The sequence below is a fragment of the Phoenix dactylifera genome, unplaced genomic scaffold (genome assembly GCF_009389715.1).
Source record: "Phoenix dactylifera cultivar Barhee BC4 unplaced genomic scaffold, palm_55x_up_171113_PBpolish2nd_filt_p 001585F, whole genome shotgun sequence".
Lineage (NCBI taxonomy): Eukaryota > Viridiplantae > Streptophyta > Magnoliopsida > Arecales > Arecaceae > Phoenix > Phoenix dactylifera.
In genome coordinates, this window is record NW_024068890.1 from 69,140 (window position 1) to 87,722 (window position 18,583).

Below are 18,583 nucleotides of genomic sequence, written 5' to 3' on the forward strand. Positions count from 1 at the left end.
GTGTGCCATTATATAAGACAATTTGAATCCTTGGCTTGTTTGCGCATGCAGCTTTGCCGTTAAAGACTATATAAGTTATATAAAACTATATAATTTTGTTTCATCGGTCAATTTTTTCTAAATTTTTCACATATAGCCTGGGGCTTTTTGTAGCTCAGTGGGAAGCATGTTTCCTCGATCATCAATCCAAATCAAAGCAGAATGAATTCCTCTCATATTTGAAAAACTGCTCAAACCAGCGATATCTAGTTAGGCTGATTCTCTCTACCTTGAAAAACTACCCAAAATAAATATGGAGGTAAAGGCAGGATCCAACTCAAGTCGGCTATATCCACAACCGCAAGATCATCTGAACCGGGACACCAAGAGTCTTTACCAACTCAACCAGGACCTGATCGTGCAAAAGAGCAATATCATGAGATTCATATTGAACTGGATCAGAACAGGCTTGATCGGCACATATTTTCGATGCCTAAGGCCGTTATCTTTGGCGTGGCTAAACTTCTGGCTTAAATACATGGACAATGCACTTGAGGATTACTTTGACAACATAAAATTTACTCTTTTTGAAGCTTCAACAACAATGCCGTAGGCAATGCACAGCTCTGGTTGGATCCAAACTCGCCTGAACTTTGGACAATAATGATGGTCCATGACTACAAATGAAGATCCAGTCTAAATCTGAGAACAATTTATATACCTGTGTTGATCATTGTTATAGACTGTGAAACACAACAGCGACCTTTGCTACCATCGGAATGGGAGTGGCATGAAACATCCAAAATAAGATCCTCACTGGTAAACTCAGACCACCGATGTCTGCAGATCCACGAACCTCATAATAAGAAGCTATTGCTAGAAAGTCTGATGATCTTTTTTTTTCAAGTAACAATTTAGTGAAACTAATCTGATGCTTCTGACATACAGAAAAGATGAATAAACGAAGATCATAATCTGTTACATCAAAACATCAAGATCTTTTGTGCAGCAGCGGGTAAAAAAAGAAGGTCCATCAGACTTAAGGATAACAAAATCAGTGAAATGCCATCACATCGCCTGCCATGACACAGTAACCTAAATTACATTTTATTATTTTCCTCCAAATTTATCAAAAGCACATGATGCTACATAAATTACCTGAGAAAGGTTTGCATGAAAATGTTCACCACCATGTGAACTTTTCCAAATATGTACCAACTCATGTTTGTAAAAACTTGTGAGGAACAGAATCAAAATCGTCAAAGTCAAACCTTTGTCGTTCCCTACTGATCTGTATGACATTGAAAATCTTGTTAATGACCAATGAGCTCAGAGAAAAGAGATTGAAGATCCATTCTGAAACTCACCTTTGTCAAATAAGCAGGATCACATGAAATATGCTCATCTATTGAACTCAACTTCTTTGACAATCCCATTAACCTAAGCATGGATAAATGAGCAAATGAAGTACCATCGAACAAAGTTTTATAGAGATATGGGTCACAGACAAAGGTGATCGTAATAAACTAACAAAAGGCTGGAAGTTGATCATGTACCGCTGGATTGATGAATCAATATGCTCTATCATCTCACAAGTTTTGTATTGCTCTGGATCCTCATGAAAACTGACCATTCCATCCTTCTGGTTTATTGTCGCAAATATCTCCCCATCTTGAATCTGGAATTACAGAATAAAAAATTACGATTACAGGTCCATCAAAATAAGCTAAAAATATTCATGATGGAATTATGCAACAAGCAAACCAACCATCCGAAGTACATGCATCTCAGCTTCCCTTGGGGTCTTGAGTTGCACAGCACCAGCTATATCTTGGAGTGACAGGGTCAAGTAAGTTTGAGTCAGTCTCTGGATATTACGCTTGTATAGAGAAGATAGAACTTGCTTCACCAACCCAAGGTTGTTGTCCTGCAAGATGATTTAAAATGACCCAGATGTCACAAGAAACCAAATGAACATCCCTAAGAATTTACCTCATAAGACACTATAGTAAAGAAGGTAGCTAGGTGAGTGTATCCTAAAATAATCAGCAGGAAAAAAGGCAAGAAGAACCCGCAGAATCCCAGTACACTGCTGAAAATACTGTACAGGTATCCACTACCTTCAACGCAGGAAAAAAAAAAAGGAAACGAAGAGGATGAAGGAAGAAAAAGAATCAAGATCTCATAGAAGTGGTAGTCAACAGAGTACTCACAGCTTGAAATTTCTCAATATTTGTCTGGATGGAGGTCTCTAATTCAGAAAATTTCCCCGTCACATAGCAATTAGCCAAATCAATGTATGGCTGCCAAAACAGTAGTACAACATATGTAAAACTTTGGTAACAACAGTTGACTCAAGCACAGAATATATCAGAAATGGTTCAACAGCCAGGCATGCATGTACAGCATCTGCAAGAAGAGGTAAAAGCAGAATATGTAATATGAAAAAAATATGTAATAAGCAAAATATGTGACAAACATAGTGGAAATGCACCAAATGTTACCATCTCATGATAAGAAAAACTCGATGCTAAGAGCAAGAATGGATTCTTAATCTAAACAGACATGGGTGGTCTCAGTGGTTGTTTTGCTAGGTCTACCAATTTTGTAAGTTCTATGACTGCTAGTTCATGGACATGCCATTTGCCAAACTCACACCTTGTCCACCTCGATTTACATGCTCCACTGTAACAGTACCTGTGATGATCTATCATGCAACTTTTGGTATTCTCTTATGTTCCTCGCCATCCCTCATCATTTGTATCCATAGCATATCTAACTTACTAGTCTAGGTTTTCAGCCTTCTCAATCCTTTAAAAGTACACAAGAAATTACTTTTCCAACCAATCATCGTATGTGTTTTTTATTTTCTTTAAAGCACGCAAGAAGGGTCATACCCTTCAACCATAAACACTCAAAGAGAACCCGTACAATCTGCTGGAACAATAGACCCAAGCCCAGCAGGGTAGTAACAAGTCCAGATCCATCACTGCGGCAACTTGTAAGCATTCCCGCCAATCTTATCACAAACCTGGCTACCTTCACTACAAACATGGGAAATCCTCGAAGTAGGTACGTTTCAGACAATAATCCTGACATCTTTAAGACAAGCATGTCCAGTTGTTGCATCAGAACATTTAATCCAGCTATCAATAATAGAATCATTTTAAGCCGAAACATTTTCTGCTTGCACTTGCTCAGTGGTAAACCACAAACCCATCCAGGGAGATGTTAGTTCAACAAAAGGCGCCAAACTTGTTAAAGAAGCCCCACCTACCGTAACTGTTCTCCTCATAACATGTCCAACAACACAGCTGGCTCTAGATAAACTGCCCTAGATAGTCTCATCAAAGTTCAATTTGACATAACCGGACATTTAACTGGAAGGATTGAAGAGAATGTTCATCTCTTATATCCATGCCTTCCTACATCTCTGCTACAAAGCATATTCATGGAAAACAATATTTGAAGATTGGAGCTCCAAAGAGTGTGTCATGATTCAGGATTAGATTTCATAAAAAGATAAGGGGGAAAACATGATTGAGACCATAACCTAATACAATCCTCTCAAGCCCATAATCTTTTAACATTGACAGACCATAATACAACAGGCACCATAAAGGCATCAGTACTTAATCTTTACAATTCTTACAACATAATCTGACGTAAGACACCTCAGTAAGTTCCAGATTGTTAAAAAGATGGACATGAAAGAACATTTTATGCTTGCTGGTTGGGAGTCAAATTTCCAAATAAATTTTCATTTTTCTGAAATAATTATGCAATAGAAATTGAGTTATTGTGCATGTTTCATATTTGTTTAGTAAATTAACATCAAGTTAGAGTGATAAGATACTAAGCTGTATAAAAGGAACTGACTCATACTCCTTGTATACATAGGATTAACAGCAACCTCCTTAATGTGCTCTTTCTTCCTCTTGTCAATCATCTAAATCTATTGTTTTAATCTATCAATAATCTGTATTGACTCAACATGAAATTAACAATAGTTGCTAATATCTGGCAGGAATTTCTCAAAATACAAGATCAAATGAGGATTCTGAAGCTCAAATTTAAGATGAGGATTCTTCAGTAGAATATTCTATACAAAGACTTTGTCAATAAAGACATACAAGAGCATGGTTAAGGACAAAGAAATTAGAATAACATAAAAGTCAGCAAAGAAATTAATCATCCACATACCACAATTTGTAATAATAGAGGACAAAATAATCTCAAATTTCCACAATTGACTACCTGAGTGTAGTTTTTAAGATTCCTCTGAGCAGTTGCAGAGGTATACTTTGGGAATGAAGGAACCTGTTACAGAGATTTATTAAAATCAACATATTTAAAATTAAGATTTTAACAGGTTTAATCAATGTCCATTTAAAAATATATTAGCCTATACCATCGCTACAGCTATGAGAAAGCTAGACCAAGAATCACAACTAAAGTGCATAACTGAACAAACTAAACTAGCGCATTTTCTAGAGCTCAAAAAGCAGCACTACAATTTCTTTCGTTGCAGCAACCTGAACAAATAAGAACAATTGCTGAGTGGCATTTCTAAGAATCATTCAGTGGACTGTGCATTTCAGATGATGCAGCTTTCTAGTATATCAATGAAAACACTAGCACTGTTTTTACTAGATGGCGACCACTTCGATCAATCACTAACATATTCATGTACATGTTCCCTCACATCATGATGAAGAAGGATTACACACACCATAGACCTCTTATGCTTAATCTTTGCCAAGCCAATTTGTCAAGGCGCCTCTGAAAAGTCTGCAGAATAGCCAGAAACCACCTAGACCACTTCGTAGTTTGTATAGATCACACATTGTGTACTTTGTTTAGTGAACACAACCATGTTTAATATTACCAATTACATTCTATGTAATTAGGTCTCTACATGTGTGTATGTCGTAAGAGTGAACATACATGTGCACATGTTTGCATGGTTGTCTGTATATCTAGTAAATAAGTCTAATTATTTAGAACATAATTACATAATATATCTGCTCAACTATACAAGAAAAATACCAAGGACAAACTATAAGTATGCAGTGTTTAAGGTGTGGTGCGTCAGGCCGTACATGCATATATGGTCCCCTGACTGCTCCATATACCATATATGTGGCTACCATATGCAATTGGGTCGCATATCGGCCAAGAAGGTTTGCCTAGCACTACAAACACACAGGAGTGTCTAGAATTTTAAAGAAGAATGAAGGTCTTTTAGATAGCAAAGCAGTATCTCCATCTACCATCACTTCTAAACTGACAGCAAAAGGCTGCATACCATACACTCACTAGCTAAAATTACTCTTTATTCTACTTACCTTCCAACAATAAGGTACTTCAGCCTATGTTACGTGGACTCAGGTACATGTGTCCGTTGCAGGTCCATGTCTATGTATCCGATCCTTTCAATATCTAAGAACTTCTTTAGCAAAGCTGTGTTCAAATGTCATACAAATCTCCGTGATTATTGGGTGCAGGTACTTTAAACTAAATTGAAGGGTCCGGGTAACATAGGTTTCAGCTATGCAAATGCCCCAACTCTAAATGACCTCCATTCTTCTCATACTAAAGCCATCCATACTATATGGTTATAAAGAGATTTACCATTTCCACTTCTTTTCATAAACTCCTATTAGTCAACAAGTGATAATCTTCCAAACCTAAAGCTCATCTCTTATAATACGCAGTGTGCAAGCTGTTTAGAAGTCATGACATCACCAAGGATGAGCATCTAACTCCATACTTTCAACTAACATAAACTCCTATAATACAGTGTCCAGGTAATGTAAGCTTCAACTATGCAAATGCCCCAACTTTAAATGACCTCCATTCTTCGCATACTAAAGCCATCCATACTATAAGGTTATAAAGAGATTTACCATTTCTACTCTCTCTTCATAAACTTCTATTATCCAACAAGTGATAATCTTCCAAACCAAAAGCTCATCTCTTATAATATGCAGTATGGAAACTGTTTAGAAGTCATGACATCACCAAAGATGAACATCTAACTCCATACTTACAACTGACTAATTCCATTATTCCATAATTGATAAAAACTGTTAGTTTCTTCAACAACCACAAAGGTATACAGTTTAAGAAAGCACATGCATGCACACTTAGACACTTATATCATAGTAAGAATATAATGTAATCAATCATTTTATGATCTATCATTTACTTGGACAATTTTAACCCATTTCTTATTTGGATCATTTCATGTTTAACAAAGGTGTTCATAAAAGGAAATATATAAAAATTGTAGGTACTTATATTTTGAGATGTATGACATAGAGGATGATAAAAAGATAAAATTGTCAAAAGGATACAAAACCACATGATAAATGCAATCAGAATGTTTCACCCAAGAAATAAGAAAACACAACTTTCTAAAATTTGGGCAGTTATACTTTATTAATTTAATACGATATAAGCGTGATAAAAATGTCATAAATGATATATATGCTACAAATTTTTCAGGATGTTGCTTTAGGAAATATCAAGGGTTCAGACATTAGTGCCAAGTATCCTCTTATCAGTCAGACAGTACTTGGTTTCATCAATATATGATTGGTAAAATGGATGGTAAACCATGAACCAAGAAAGGCAGAATTGTCCCAAACCGCTTGGTTCGAGGCGTACTGAGCCGTGCCGATAAAGGACCGAGACGGTTCATGTAATAAAATCGAGAAACCGGCAAGCAATGAGAGAGGAAGAAGGAAAGAGAGGAAAAGAGAGAGAGAGAGAGAGAGAGAGAGAGAGAGAGAGAGGGCAAGAGAGGAAGGGAGGGAGGGCGAGAGAGGGAGGGAGAGAACGGCAGCAAGCAGTGGCTGCCAGAACAAGGTCGAGGGAAGGGCAGAGAGGGCCTTCGAAATCCTCTCTCCTCTATGTGTCGGAACAAAGGTGGAGCCTTTGTTTTTTTTCAAAACAGAGGATTCGGCCCCCTTTTCGAAACAAAGGCAAACACTAACAACTTCACTTTAAAAAATTAATAATAATAATAAAAGAACAAGGGGGCGAAGCCCCTGTTTCGACGCACAGAGGAGAGAAGGTTTTAAAAGCCCTCTTTACCCCTCCCTCAGCTTGTTCCAGTGGCCGCTGCTCACCGCTGCCCTCTCCCTCCCTTCCTCCCGCTCTCTCTCTTCCTCTTTTTTCTTCTCCCTCCGCCTCTCTGTCTCCGTCGTGCTCTCCCATTCCCTCCCTCCCTTTCTCCCCCTCCCTCCATCCATTTTTCTCTCTCTCTTCTTCCTCTCCCCCTCCCTTGACAGTTTCCCTATCGGTTCACAACGGAACAGCACAGTACAAGGCATACCATACCGTGCCACCAGCTGATCGGCATGGATGTTGATTCCGATACTGCAGACCTTGCCATGAACAATATGCATGTAACCTTGAAGTAAAAATCTCAAGAGATGATTTATCAGAAAAATCTGAAAAGAACTTTAGTTTGGAAAAAAACAACATAGGAATGTGTAAAACCTTATCGAGGTGTTTTTCTCACTGCCTAGTGTAATGGTTCATATACTAGTATATCATGTCATACAAAAGCTGGTGCCATAAGGTTGCATTACCCAATGTTTAAAAAAGTGGAGTTGTAAGGTGAGACTTTTGGGTACTCAATCAGGTGAGATATAAGCATGAATGCAATAATATTAGGCTCACTGATTTTAAAGCAGTTTAATGTAAGAAAAACAATGTGAAAACCAGCAAGGTAGGGTATGTAAGTGTTATGTTCAGACGTAACTACAACTGTTGTTATATGGATGGCATGTCTAACATGCCACATGCAGAAATGACATCTGAATGGCTACTATGCAATAACATAACATAACGCTTTTGTGATCAGGAGTTTAAATCCAAAGAAAGCATCATGCAAAAAATACAAAAAGCAATCCATTTCCTCCCCTCTCTAGTTGCAGAAAAAAATGAACTCTTAACTTTTATCTCTCCTATAAAAGATTAAATCCAACGATACAAGTTATCCATATGCCTGAACCTCTTAAAAATCCTTCACATTATAAAGCATAATCGAGGAGCCTAAAGGTGACAGGCTTGAGCAAGTATTAAAACATTCTCTGATTAACCTTGATTCTATCAAAATCATGGAAAAATCATATACTCACATGTGCAAACTGCCTCCATAGACAGCAAACTTAATGAAGTTCACTGATGAATAAAAATTAATTATAACATTGCCAAGATCCAAGCTATACATGTGAAAAATTTAAACATAGAAATGATTTTGTAATACACTGTCATTTAGTCCAACAGTTGGATTATGATACTATTTTATTTCTGTGAAACTAGTGTCAGATACAACACAGATATCGATACAGAAATTAACAAGGCCAATCATTTTTTTGGAGCTCAGTTTTTATATCAGTTTATTTTGAAGTTTAGAAGGTTCCAACCAAGGTCTGCCGTACCGGTACCGCCCGGAACCGGTACCGGATCAGCGTGGAATCCGGTACCGAAAGCTTAGTGTTGGAGGACCGGTACAGGCCGGTATGTGGAATCCCAAAACCCTGTCATTCAATAGGGCCGATATGGACCAGTATCGCCCGCCACCGGTATGCCGATTGGCACCGGTACAGCGGACTTTAGTTCTAACTATTCAATTCAGTCAGCTAGGTCACTTATTGTTATAATATTATGATTCTAACTGCTCAAATATCAAATCATTCTGCCCTGTGTTGCAATTTAGAGGTATAGATATATCTTTTGCCATCTTAACATAATTTCATTAAGTTCCACCACTGGATTTTGACAATATTTTATTCCTATGAAACCGGTTTACAGCTACTAGTCTACAATGAAGATACTGTTACAAATTTCACAATGCCAATCGATTTGAAGGAACTCAATTACATATATAAGTTTATTTAAAGCTTTATAAGATTCCAACTATTCAATTCAGTCAGTGACACCAATTCACTGTTTAATTTGTCATGAATTAACTTCAACTAGATTGCTCTGTAATAATAAAAACAGTTGAAAGGCATAGGACATGACCTGATAATAAAACAGATCGACACAGACAACCTTCGAGACATGCAAACACTTATATTGTAAAAGTATTCCAGTGAAAGCCCGTGTCATATTAAGTTAAGCAAGAAATTGAGGTCCACCCTGGATTTACTAACATTTATGTTTAACCCCCCTCTTGACTGAAAATTCTATTCCCATCCCTTGATTTTGATGGCCATTTTCGTAGTCCCTAGCCATGCATAAGTGTGTTAAAATTAGGTGTAACTCTGTACAGAAACAAGAATAACTGTAAAAATAAAGAAATATGTCTCACTGTATACAAGGGGACTAAATATAAAGTGCTAACCTTGTAGGGATTACAAGTAAAATAGCAGTCAAAGAAAGCATAGGGTGTTAAATTCTCCTAAGCTAAAATACTAGTTTTATGTGAAAGTCTTTGTAGTATGGTACGCCATACCGGTCAGTATTAGTGCATACCGAGTGTACCATATCATATCAATGCCGAACCGGTATACGGTACGGGGGCGTACCGAGTGTTGGTATGCCAAACTAACCTTTGTACCGGGCATAACGACATTGTACCAAGATGTCACCAATATGAGGTCAGGTGCCAAGACGACGAACCTTACTTTGCACTAGTACTTAGTGTTTGAAAAAAATATGGAACAAGGAAGAAAGAAAGCACACCTGCCCATTGTGAATAAGTGAAACTAGGATATATTTTTTGAATGCTTCAACAGCAATTGCATTTAAAGCTGTCATTGGGGCGGTAACAACCTGCAATGAAGTCAACTTTATATCATGTTACCAGATAGATGAATGAGATAACCAAACAACATATATGCACTTTACACACATTGTGAAGACACTCCAGGGCTTTATGGAAACGCTTTAGTCCTATATTTATCATTCCCCTGTTACACAAATAGAGTAGTTAGAGTATGACAGGTCTGGCACCTCTGCCAGTACAAGAAGACAAACTGAGCATTTATAGTAAATAATGACTTGAAGGAAAACAATAATGTAAACCTTTTCAACAGTTTCAGTATGAAATGCTGACAATCTGTCCTTCTTGGGAAAATGATTAATTATTAGTGCATAAATGTCCATAAGAAGATGAGGCCCTAAAAGACCACTTATTTTTGCAATCTAGCATACATATATAAACACTTATTTTTGTATGTATTTATGTACGTACATGCACATATGTTATGTACGTATGCATGTATTTATGTGTATGTAAATACATATTTGTAACCCAGAAAGTAGCTCTTGATGTTCCCAAATTTCAGTATTGTTAAAGCCTCACCTATAACTATGCACAATATCGTCCATTTCTCAAAACTCACAAATTCCTAGGCTATCTTTGTGATTCATCACACATTACAAACTTATGATAATAAAAGTATACTATGTCAAATCAAATCCTTACTTTGGATTTCTATCCTCCATAACGGTTCATCATGCAGTTTAAAATAATCTTAATCCTTCTCATGCAGTTTATGAGACATATATATATATATATATATATATATATATACATATATATATATATATATACATATATATATATATAATGTGTGTGTGTGTGTGTGTATATATATATATGTATATATATATATATGTGTGTGTGTGTGTGTGTGTGTGTGTGTATATATATGTATATATATATATATATATATATATGTATGTGTACTTGTTACATGAGAATTTTATCCAACAAAAAGCAACGTTACAGCATATATTACAAGGAAAACATAACAATTATAAGGTCCACCAGAAGAGTTCATGGCCGCATGCCGCAAGCACTATGATCACTTACTATATAAATTTATAATTAGCATCACTAAAGCATGTCCAACCATCCAATGCAGATGACTTGTGTAAATAAAAACTCTTCTACCACATGCATGGTTTAAAGGTTCAAGATTCTCCATCTACCTGCATACTCTACTATCACATTCTTTATTTACATAATCCACCGCCACTGGCAGAATATAAAATGAAATCTATGGAATTCCAAGAATTCATTTAGCAGTTCTGCAAGCATTCATGCATAAATCAACTGAAACCTAGTTGGAGGATTTTGACTCCCAACTATAGCAACCTACCGTCCAATTCTCAAGACCACCATGAGGACTTAGTCTGCAAGTTTGTTTCATTTAAGTTTTTTTGTTGTTACTTTTTATAATTCTAGACAAATACATGAGGTCCCAAATGCTAATTGTTACAAAGCCCCTAAACATTATAAATACCTCCGTAGTCTTGAGTTTTTTTATAGAGAGATGAATATTAATCCCTTTGAGAATTCTCTCAAATTCTTGTTAGCCAAGACATTGCAGGATCTCATTGAGCATGATGAGATAAAGGTCAGCATTTCTCTATAGCAGCCCTGTGAAAACCACAAGTGCAAGGCCCAAAGGTCTAATAGGTACAAAGTGCAAGAAATCCTAGTTTTCCCTTCTACACCTATCAATAATATCTTCCAATCCTTTTACCTCTATCTTCATTTGCTTCCACAACTCCTTTATTTTTTTAATTGCTTTTGCTTCTTTTGTTACTTATCCGATACATGACTCAATACATGCTGTGGGCTAAGGGTATTCTTAATCTTAGCATATATCATAGACACAAAGAAAGACCATCTTGCATACCATAAAATAGTCATACTGTTTCATGTGTATCCTTCGCATCCTTCACTCTTTGTTTTTTTCTGTTCCTTGTTCTTAATCCTTGTCAAAGTTAAAAAACAATGAAAGTGCATCTACGATAAATTATCCTTGCTCTCCACTCAAGACATATATTCACTTGATATCTCAACATCAAAGGTTGGAAACAATTGTCTATTCTCTTTATCAAAATCAGTAGTTAGGAAAATTAAAATTATTCTATTTGCCAAACTTGCAAGTTATATGCGATGGATTATTGTCAACTCACTTCTTTATTCCTTAAACCACCAAATCGCCTACAGTTTCTCATGAATGCGTGAATTTCTATCATCCTTGCATCAAATACTCCTAGAATTATTGCGATAGAACATTACCAAGTTCTTAAGACATTTTTCCTATCTTGTACACCTTTTCAAACATATAGGATAAGGTTAGCCAAATCGAGCCAAACCTGCTGGTTCGGGCCATACCGAACTGGACTGGTCGGTTTCCAGCACAATTCAACCGGTCGGTTTGGGATATAAAGGCTTCACCCCTTCCTCGCTTGAAGCTTCTCCCCTCGCTCGGTTTCAAAGCCCTAATCCCCAAAGCCCTCAGTCTATGTCAAGTTGCCATACGACAACGAGGTCCCCAGCCGAGTGAATCTATCTCCCTCTCTCTCTCTCCCTCTCTCTATCCCTCTCTCTCTCGATCCTTGTCACCAGATCCAAAGTTCTTGAAACTCTCCCACAACGGCTCAAACCTCTCTCTCTCAGCCTCTCTCCCCTCTCTCCCCTCTGCTTCCCTCTCTCTCGGCCCCCTCGCCATATCCAAAGCTCTCGAAGCACCCCCGCAATAGCTCAAACCTCTCTTTCGACCTCTCTCTCTCCCCCTCCCTCTCCCTCTCTCGACCTCTCTCTCTCCCCCCTCCCTCTCCCTCTCTCTCCCTTCCTTCCTCTTCTCTCTCTTTACTCTCTCTCCTTCTCCCTCTCCCCCTCCCTCTCTGGCTCTCCTTGTTTCAGTACGCCCAGGAATGGCCACAAACCCATACAATATCGAACCGGTTGCCAGCCAATATGAGCACCGGCACCGCTTCAACAGACCTTGATACAAGCCCTTCTATCTAAAGACTAAAAGATACAAGCTACACTCTACCTAAATATCACTAAATCTAGCAATACAAGCATTCTCTTCTCAACCAATACATATTGCCCCAAACTACTGTTCTACCTAAAAGAATGAAAGTCTTTGATACAATATGATTCAGCAAAAAAAATAACCAATCATTTTTTTCCAAAAAAAATATTAGAATTATGGCTAAGAATCTATTGACTAAATAATGCTAAATCTAAATAGGATAATATAAGTTGAGTTTGTAACTTCTAAATGATTCATATGCTAAAGAACTACTTAAAAAGGACTCCAAATTTCTAAAGGATTTCAATACATACTTACAGAGTATAGATGAGAAAAATAGATATTGCATTGTTTGGGAAAATCCTACAAGACCGAATGGACAAGGGCAGAAAAAGAGCAAAGTGACATAGTAAGAGAGAGCAGGAGAGGGAGAACACGTGGATGGAGAAAAAGCCTCTCGAGGTCCTTTCTTCATCCAACAGGGATCGAGCCCCATTATAGCCCCACGCTCTTCTTCCCCCTCTTCCCCACTCTCTTCCTCCTCCAGCCCATCCTGCCAAATCCGGTCAAATTTGGAAGGGATTTTCCAAGTAGGTCCATACTCTTATTATACTTTTGGTTTGCTTGACTATCAAACATGTTATTAAGATAGCATATCAAGAATCCAGGACATCATTAAACACAATTTGGCAAATTATGCTCAAACTCCAAGTTGGTCCACATGCAGACCACAGGTTGTAGGGCTATGTTGGTTCTGCTGCTATAGATAAAGGTTTTGAACCTGATGTCATCAGAGCATCATAGGACATGCAGAACCTTGTCCCTATTTAATATGACAAAAATGTTGAGATTTTACATAAGCTGTCCGGATGTCACAATGGTTAGCAAACCAATAAGTATCTGAGAACATTTTTGATAGATATAGTATTCTGAATTCTGAATTTTGGTGTGTTTCTTTTTCTCAGTCAAAAGGTAGGAAGCTCTTCCTGATAGATTCCTGTTTGCAAATTGTAACTCCAAGTAACTAGGGAACACATTTTAAAGCTCCACTGAACTGTATATTTCTTTATTTAAAGTATAAAATGTAAATAATGTAAATAAAATTTAACTAACCCATAATAGCAATAGAGGAAGAGGTCCCTTGGCTGATCCACCTCAAAGATATCATCATCCAAAATGCTCAGGGCAGCTTTGTAGCACTTTGATAGCAGACAGAGGAGAAGAAAGTCTGGATGTAGGGTAGTCAAATGTTCAGAGGAAGTTTGAAGTTTACGAATAGCTGTCCGCAAGGGAGCCACTCCCTGTATTGCCACTTGAAGCTGCATAACTTGATCCTTGAAACTCTTACAAACAGAAACAACTGCAGAAATAAGACATGTACTGTAACAATAGGCATAAAAATCATTTATAACCAGAGAAAGTGAAAAACACGACCAAAAGGCACATTAGCTGACAGGATTCGAGGCATGATCAAGACTGTCATACATTTATCAGGTGTCAAACGTATCTGTTCTGCTGAGCAGGAATTGATAAATTCAACAACAGTCAAAAGATAACCACTAGCTTGCTCCCTCAAAATTGGTCCAGATGAGTAAGCCTCCCTGTCGAACCATATATAGTCAACAAAGCAAATAAGCATTATCTAGCAAGAAGCTTTAGTTTATCAAGTGAAGGGGATAGCAAACAATGACTGAGTATATGAAAACTGAAATAGATGAGATGAGAAAATAAGATTAACACAGAGGGGAACAATACAAAAACAAGGGTGGTTAAATTGCCAATAATTAAATTGCGACCTAGAAAATTATCCCCTTGGCTTTAGAACTTGCAAGTACAAGCATAATAGCGTGTACATAAATAGCAGTACACCTCCAATTTATATCTTGCAACTCTGAATAATATCATCATATACTAATAATTGCTGAACCAAGGCACTATCTTTTAAAAGATAGAAACATAAAGGCATGATTAACAGAAACATCAGAAAGAGATCCACCAGCAGCTATTCTTCATAAGCCACGAACCTAGCCATTAACAAGATTTCATGAACTGCTTCTTATAGTTTGCTTCCCTCCCTTTTCATGTCTATGTCACAAAAATAGCTTCTTGAAATCCTTCCTCACGGCTCCTAACAGTACCAGTCCAAGCCTTCCCGCTCAAGACGATAGTGTTTAGCTTTTGTTGCAAAAGCTTAAACCATCCTAATCAGCTCTTAATCACAACACAGGTCGCCATGGCAAGATTGTTGAGTGTTAATACCTAGCTGACAGCCCCAAATTAATGCAAAATGTTCTAAGCAATAAATACTAATCCTTGGAGGTCCAGAGACACGACGTGTTCGTGGGTGCATATTCATTCCATCTAAAAAAATATAAACTACGATATATAACTAGGTTCTAATAATTTTCTATTAGTAGTTTATCGACACATTAGATGCACATGCATTTAATTTCCACGTTTCTTTGTATGCTTTCAGGCATGGGTATCTAAAAATGTTAAGGGCCTGTTTAGATATTCCTACAGGACTAGGTTGAAAATCTTGTAAGGATTGGACATGTTGGCTCATCCATCTTGCATTTTCTAAGAGCTTATCTAAACCCAACCCAGACGCTATTCTTTAGGCTACAAGAAGAAAAAAGACTTAGGCCACGAGGAAGAAAAAAAGAACTATAGCGGTTGTTTTTTCTTTCCATAAGATTTGGCAGGGTCGTATTTGTTGATACAGGGCTATACTTAAATAAATGGCCTAATCCGCAAATCCTATAAGATTTTCAGCTCAATCCGTAGAAATATTCAAACAGGACCCTAAGATTGCTTGGTAAAACTTGGTCAGCACGGGAATGGCCTTACGCACCAATACAAGTGTTGATTCTTCTACCAGCTCCTAAGCAGACAACCATGTTAGTATGCCAATGAATCATAACCAAATAAATTAGAATCAGGATGCAGAAAATATCAATGACACTGGATTGCTTGACATGTTGCAGAACAAGGGTTGACCAAGCTGAAGGCCCAACAAAGTATCAAATGGCGATCTAAAGCATATGTCCCACTATTTCAGAAATAGCAGTCTATATGGCCACATATGCAGCCATGTGTGGTATGCAGCCTCCTAAGTGGCCTGCATAGGAGTCTAGGCAGTTTTTGTACATAGATAGGTCACAATTGCAGCACCCAAGTGAACTGCATGAGCACAAGCCCCGGATGTGTGGCCTCCACCTCCGCTCTAATTTTTCTCTTTTTTTCTGATTTTTCATTGAGCTATTTCTAAACCATATAATGGTACATTACCACCAAAATATTGGAGAGAGATGTATGACATAACTCCATAAAATAATATTAAAGAGCAAAGCCAGCTCATGCATGCACTTCCCCTTCACCTAATCATGAAGACGCTGAAGAAATGCTATCGAATAAGATTTATAACAATATTGTTATCAAGCTCCCTTTATGGCACATAAACAATTTTCTGCATATAACAGAAAGGATCGATGCAACTTGCAGAATTTGCAATGAAACACGAGAGTTGGTTGCTTATAGAGTTGTCAAATCATTAATTGTAAGCTCAACAAATTTTTGTTTGTTAAGCACTTTTCATTTTCTAATACCTCTCCTCCCACAATAGGTTTTTATTCTTTTATCTGTTACTGTGAATTTTTTCTCTTAGCTTTTCTTAAATATGAACCGCATAAGCACTCAGCTAAGCAGCCACATACCACTTAGGCACCATGCAGTAACTTGACTGATGCTACTTTTTTTGAAACTTGGCAATATCACAGTTAAGATGTCTCTATTGGATCAAGAATGACACAAAACTAGCAATGCATGTAAAGAAACTTAACAAAAGTACAGGACAAGTTGTCATATTGCTTTGAATTTTTTGCTATGCAGCAACCGTAGAAATAATGATTCACCAAAGACAAGTTGTCAGTACTTAACATGTCACAATAGCCAAAAAAAAATTTAAATAAGAAATCATCTTCTATTTAACAAACTACAAAATTACAGCTTTGCCATTGAAATCTGAGTAGAATAACTCATGTCACATAGATCTCATTTAAACTTCAAATATCGGTTACCTCATCAAGAATACAGTAGTATAGGAGCTAAATATAATTTGGATTTTCAGCCTTAGATTCAACTGCTTTCTATTTCTCTTCTATAATGGAGAATTAGGTTTTATTTTACACTTGAGTTCTACTGTGGTATAACTTATACTATAGTGGTATACTTATACTATAGAAAAGTAATGAAATACATTGAAACCTTGATCAATATATTGGTTCCAATATTATCTGATTCTCACCTTGATAGTGTTAGAAAATTAGTAGTTATTCCTAGCTCCTTTAAGATGAGAGAACCCAAGACCTATGATGATCTATCATTTTATGTTCTATTCTTGTTATTTACATATCCATAATCATTAAGCATCTAGTTTTATCAAAAACAAATGTAAAGATTATCCAATTGAGAGTATGCTTTAGACATCAGCAAGCAATATTCATTGTGGTAAACTTCTAGGACATGCTTTTACCCAGACTTCACATATGCCGAGGGAAAAAAATAAACTAATTACTAATTAAAGAACTCTTCATCTACTACTTATTAATTTATTATGACAAGCGAACAATACATATTGGCTATATAAACCTTAGACTATGTTAATATTTGTGTGTCAGTACTTTTCTGAGCTATAAATTTGTAATAAGTAATACTACACAGATGGTCATCTTACAAGATGACATGCTGCCGTTAGTCAAAGGCCCATACAGACTGTATTGTGAAGCAAAGGTACGGTTTAGAGAGGACTGAAAGAGACAATTTATCACCATGTTAATTGAGTTAGAGCGTCTAGACATAGGTTTAAATAGAATTAGGGTTTAAAGGACTAACTGTTTACAATATGCATTCTAGGGAATATAGTTTTGGAGACTAGGGATCAATCAGGCTTTCTAAGAGCAAACTTATGTGGAAGCATTAAGCCAAAAGAAAAACTGCACTGAGATGAACCATGATGGTTTAAAAGAGAAAAAAAGCAGTGAGAGAAGCTCTTGACAGTCAGCTTGAAAACTGGGTGCAGTTTGTTTATTAAAACTGGGGATAGTAAAGGGCCAAATGCCTCTCTTGCTTGCCAAGCTGTTTGCTATCGCTACAGACCAAATTGAAAACCAGAAAATTTTTGTTTTAAGAAATTCTCTCTGAGAAATTAGTAACAAGAGACTTCAGAAGGATAAAATCCTAACATAAAAAAAAATTACAATACTCAATGATAAACCCTAGCAACAAATGCAATACCAAACCTAATAAACCGTCCTGGCCAACACCAAAAAAATAGATAATAAAGTTTAGGAGGAACAAGAAAAGAAATAAGATGTGAGCTTTGTTTATTGATTTCAAGAATGCCCAACTAATCAGAACAAAAAAAAAAAGCCAAAGAAGGGCATCCGCCCAACTGCCCTAGAAGCACGGCGACCATAGTAAGATATCGAAACAGTGCTTGCAAAACACCTACCTGCCATATTGTTTGGCATGAGATTTTGAAGCCATAAAACCCTACATGATATTAATCCTCAACACAACATAAAATACTCCAAATTCCTACAATTACACTATCAATATACACATCAAAAAGAAACGCCACACGGCACGATCAATCGAGAGGAAGAAATATAACCAGAATGCGAGTAGAAAAAGGATCGTAAGGGGTGCGTGGGGCTTTACAGGAGATAAAGATAGCCGAGGGAAGTGCTTGGAAGGGTCGAGCTGCTCCAAAAGGCAAGAGGCGAGAGCCTGGGAGCGGA

The 18,583-nt window shown here is 37.1% G+C and overlaps 1 protein-coding gene across 1 annotated transcript; it reads right to left on the reverse strand.

The window, feature by feature from the left end:
- Positions 1-609: 609 nt before the first annotated feature.
- LOC103723252 (COP9 signalosome complex subunit 3) lies at positions 610-18,578 on the reverse strand (the record flags this gene model as incomplete). Its single annotated transcript, XM_008814118.3, is given in 13 exon segments — positions 610-1,056; positions 1,138-1,270; positions 1,347-1,419; positions 1,536-1,657; positions 1,748-1,906; positions 2,193-2,282; positions 4,237-4,299; positions 9,685-9,774; positions 9,854-9,911; positions 13,896-14,142; positions 14,268-14,383; positions 18,504-18,526; positions 18,528-18,578. Coding segments are annotated over 12 exon segments (1,164 nt in total), but the record flags the coding sequence as incomplete, so codon positions are not given.
- Positions 18,579-18,583: the final 5 nt, after the last annotated feature.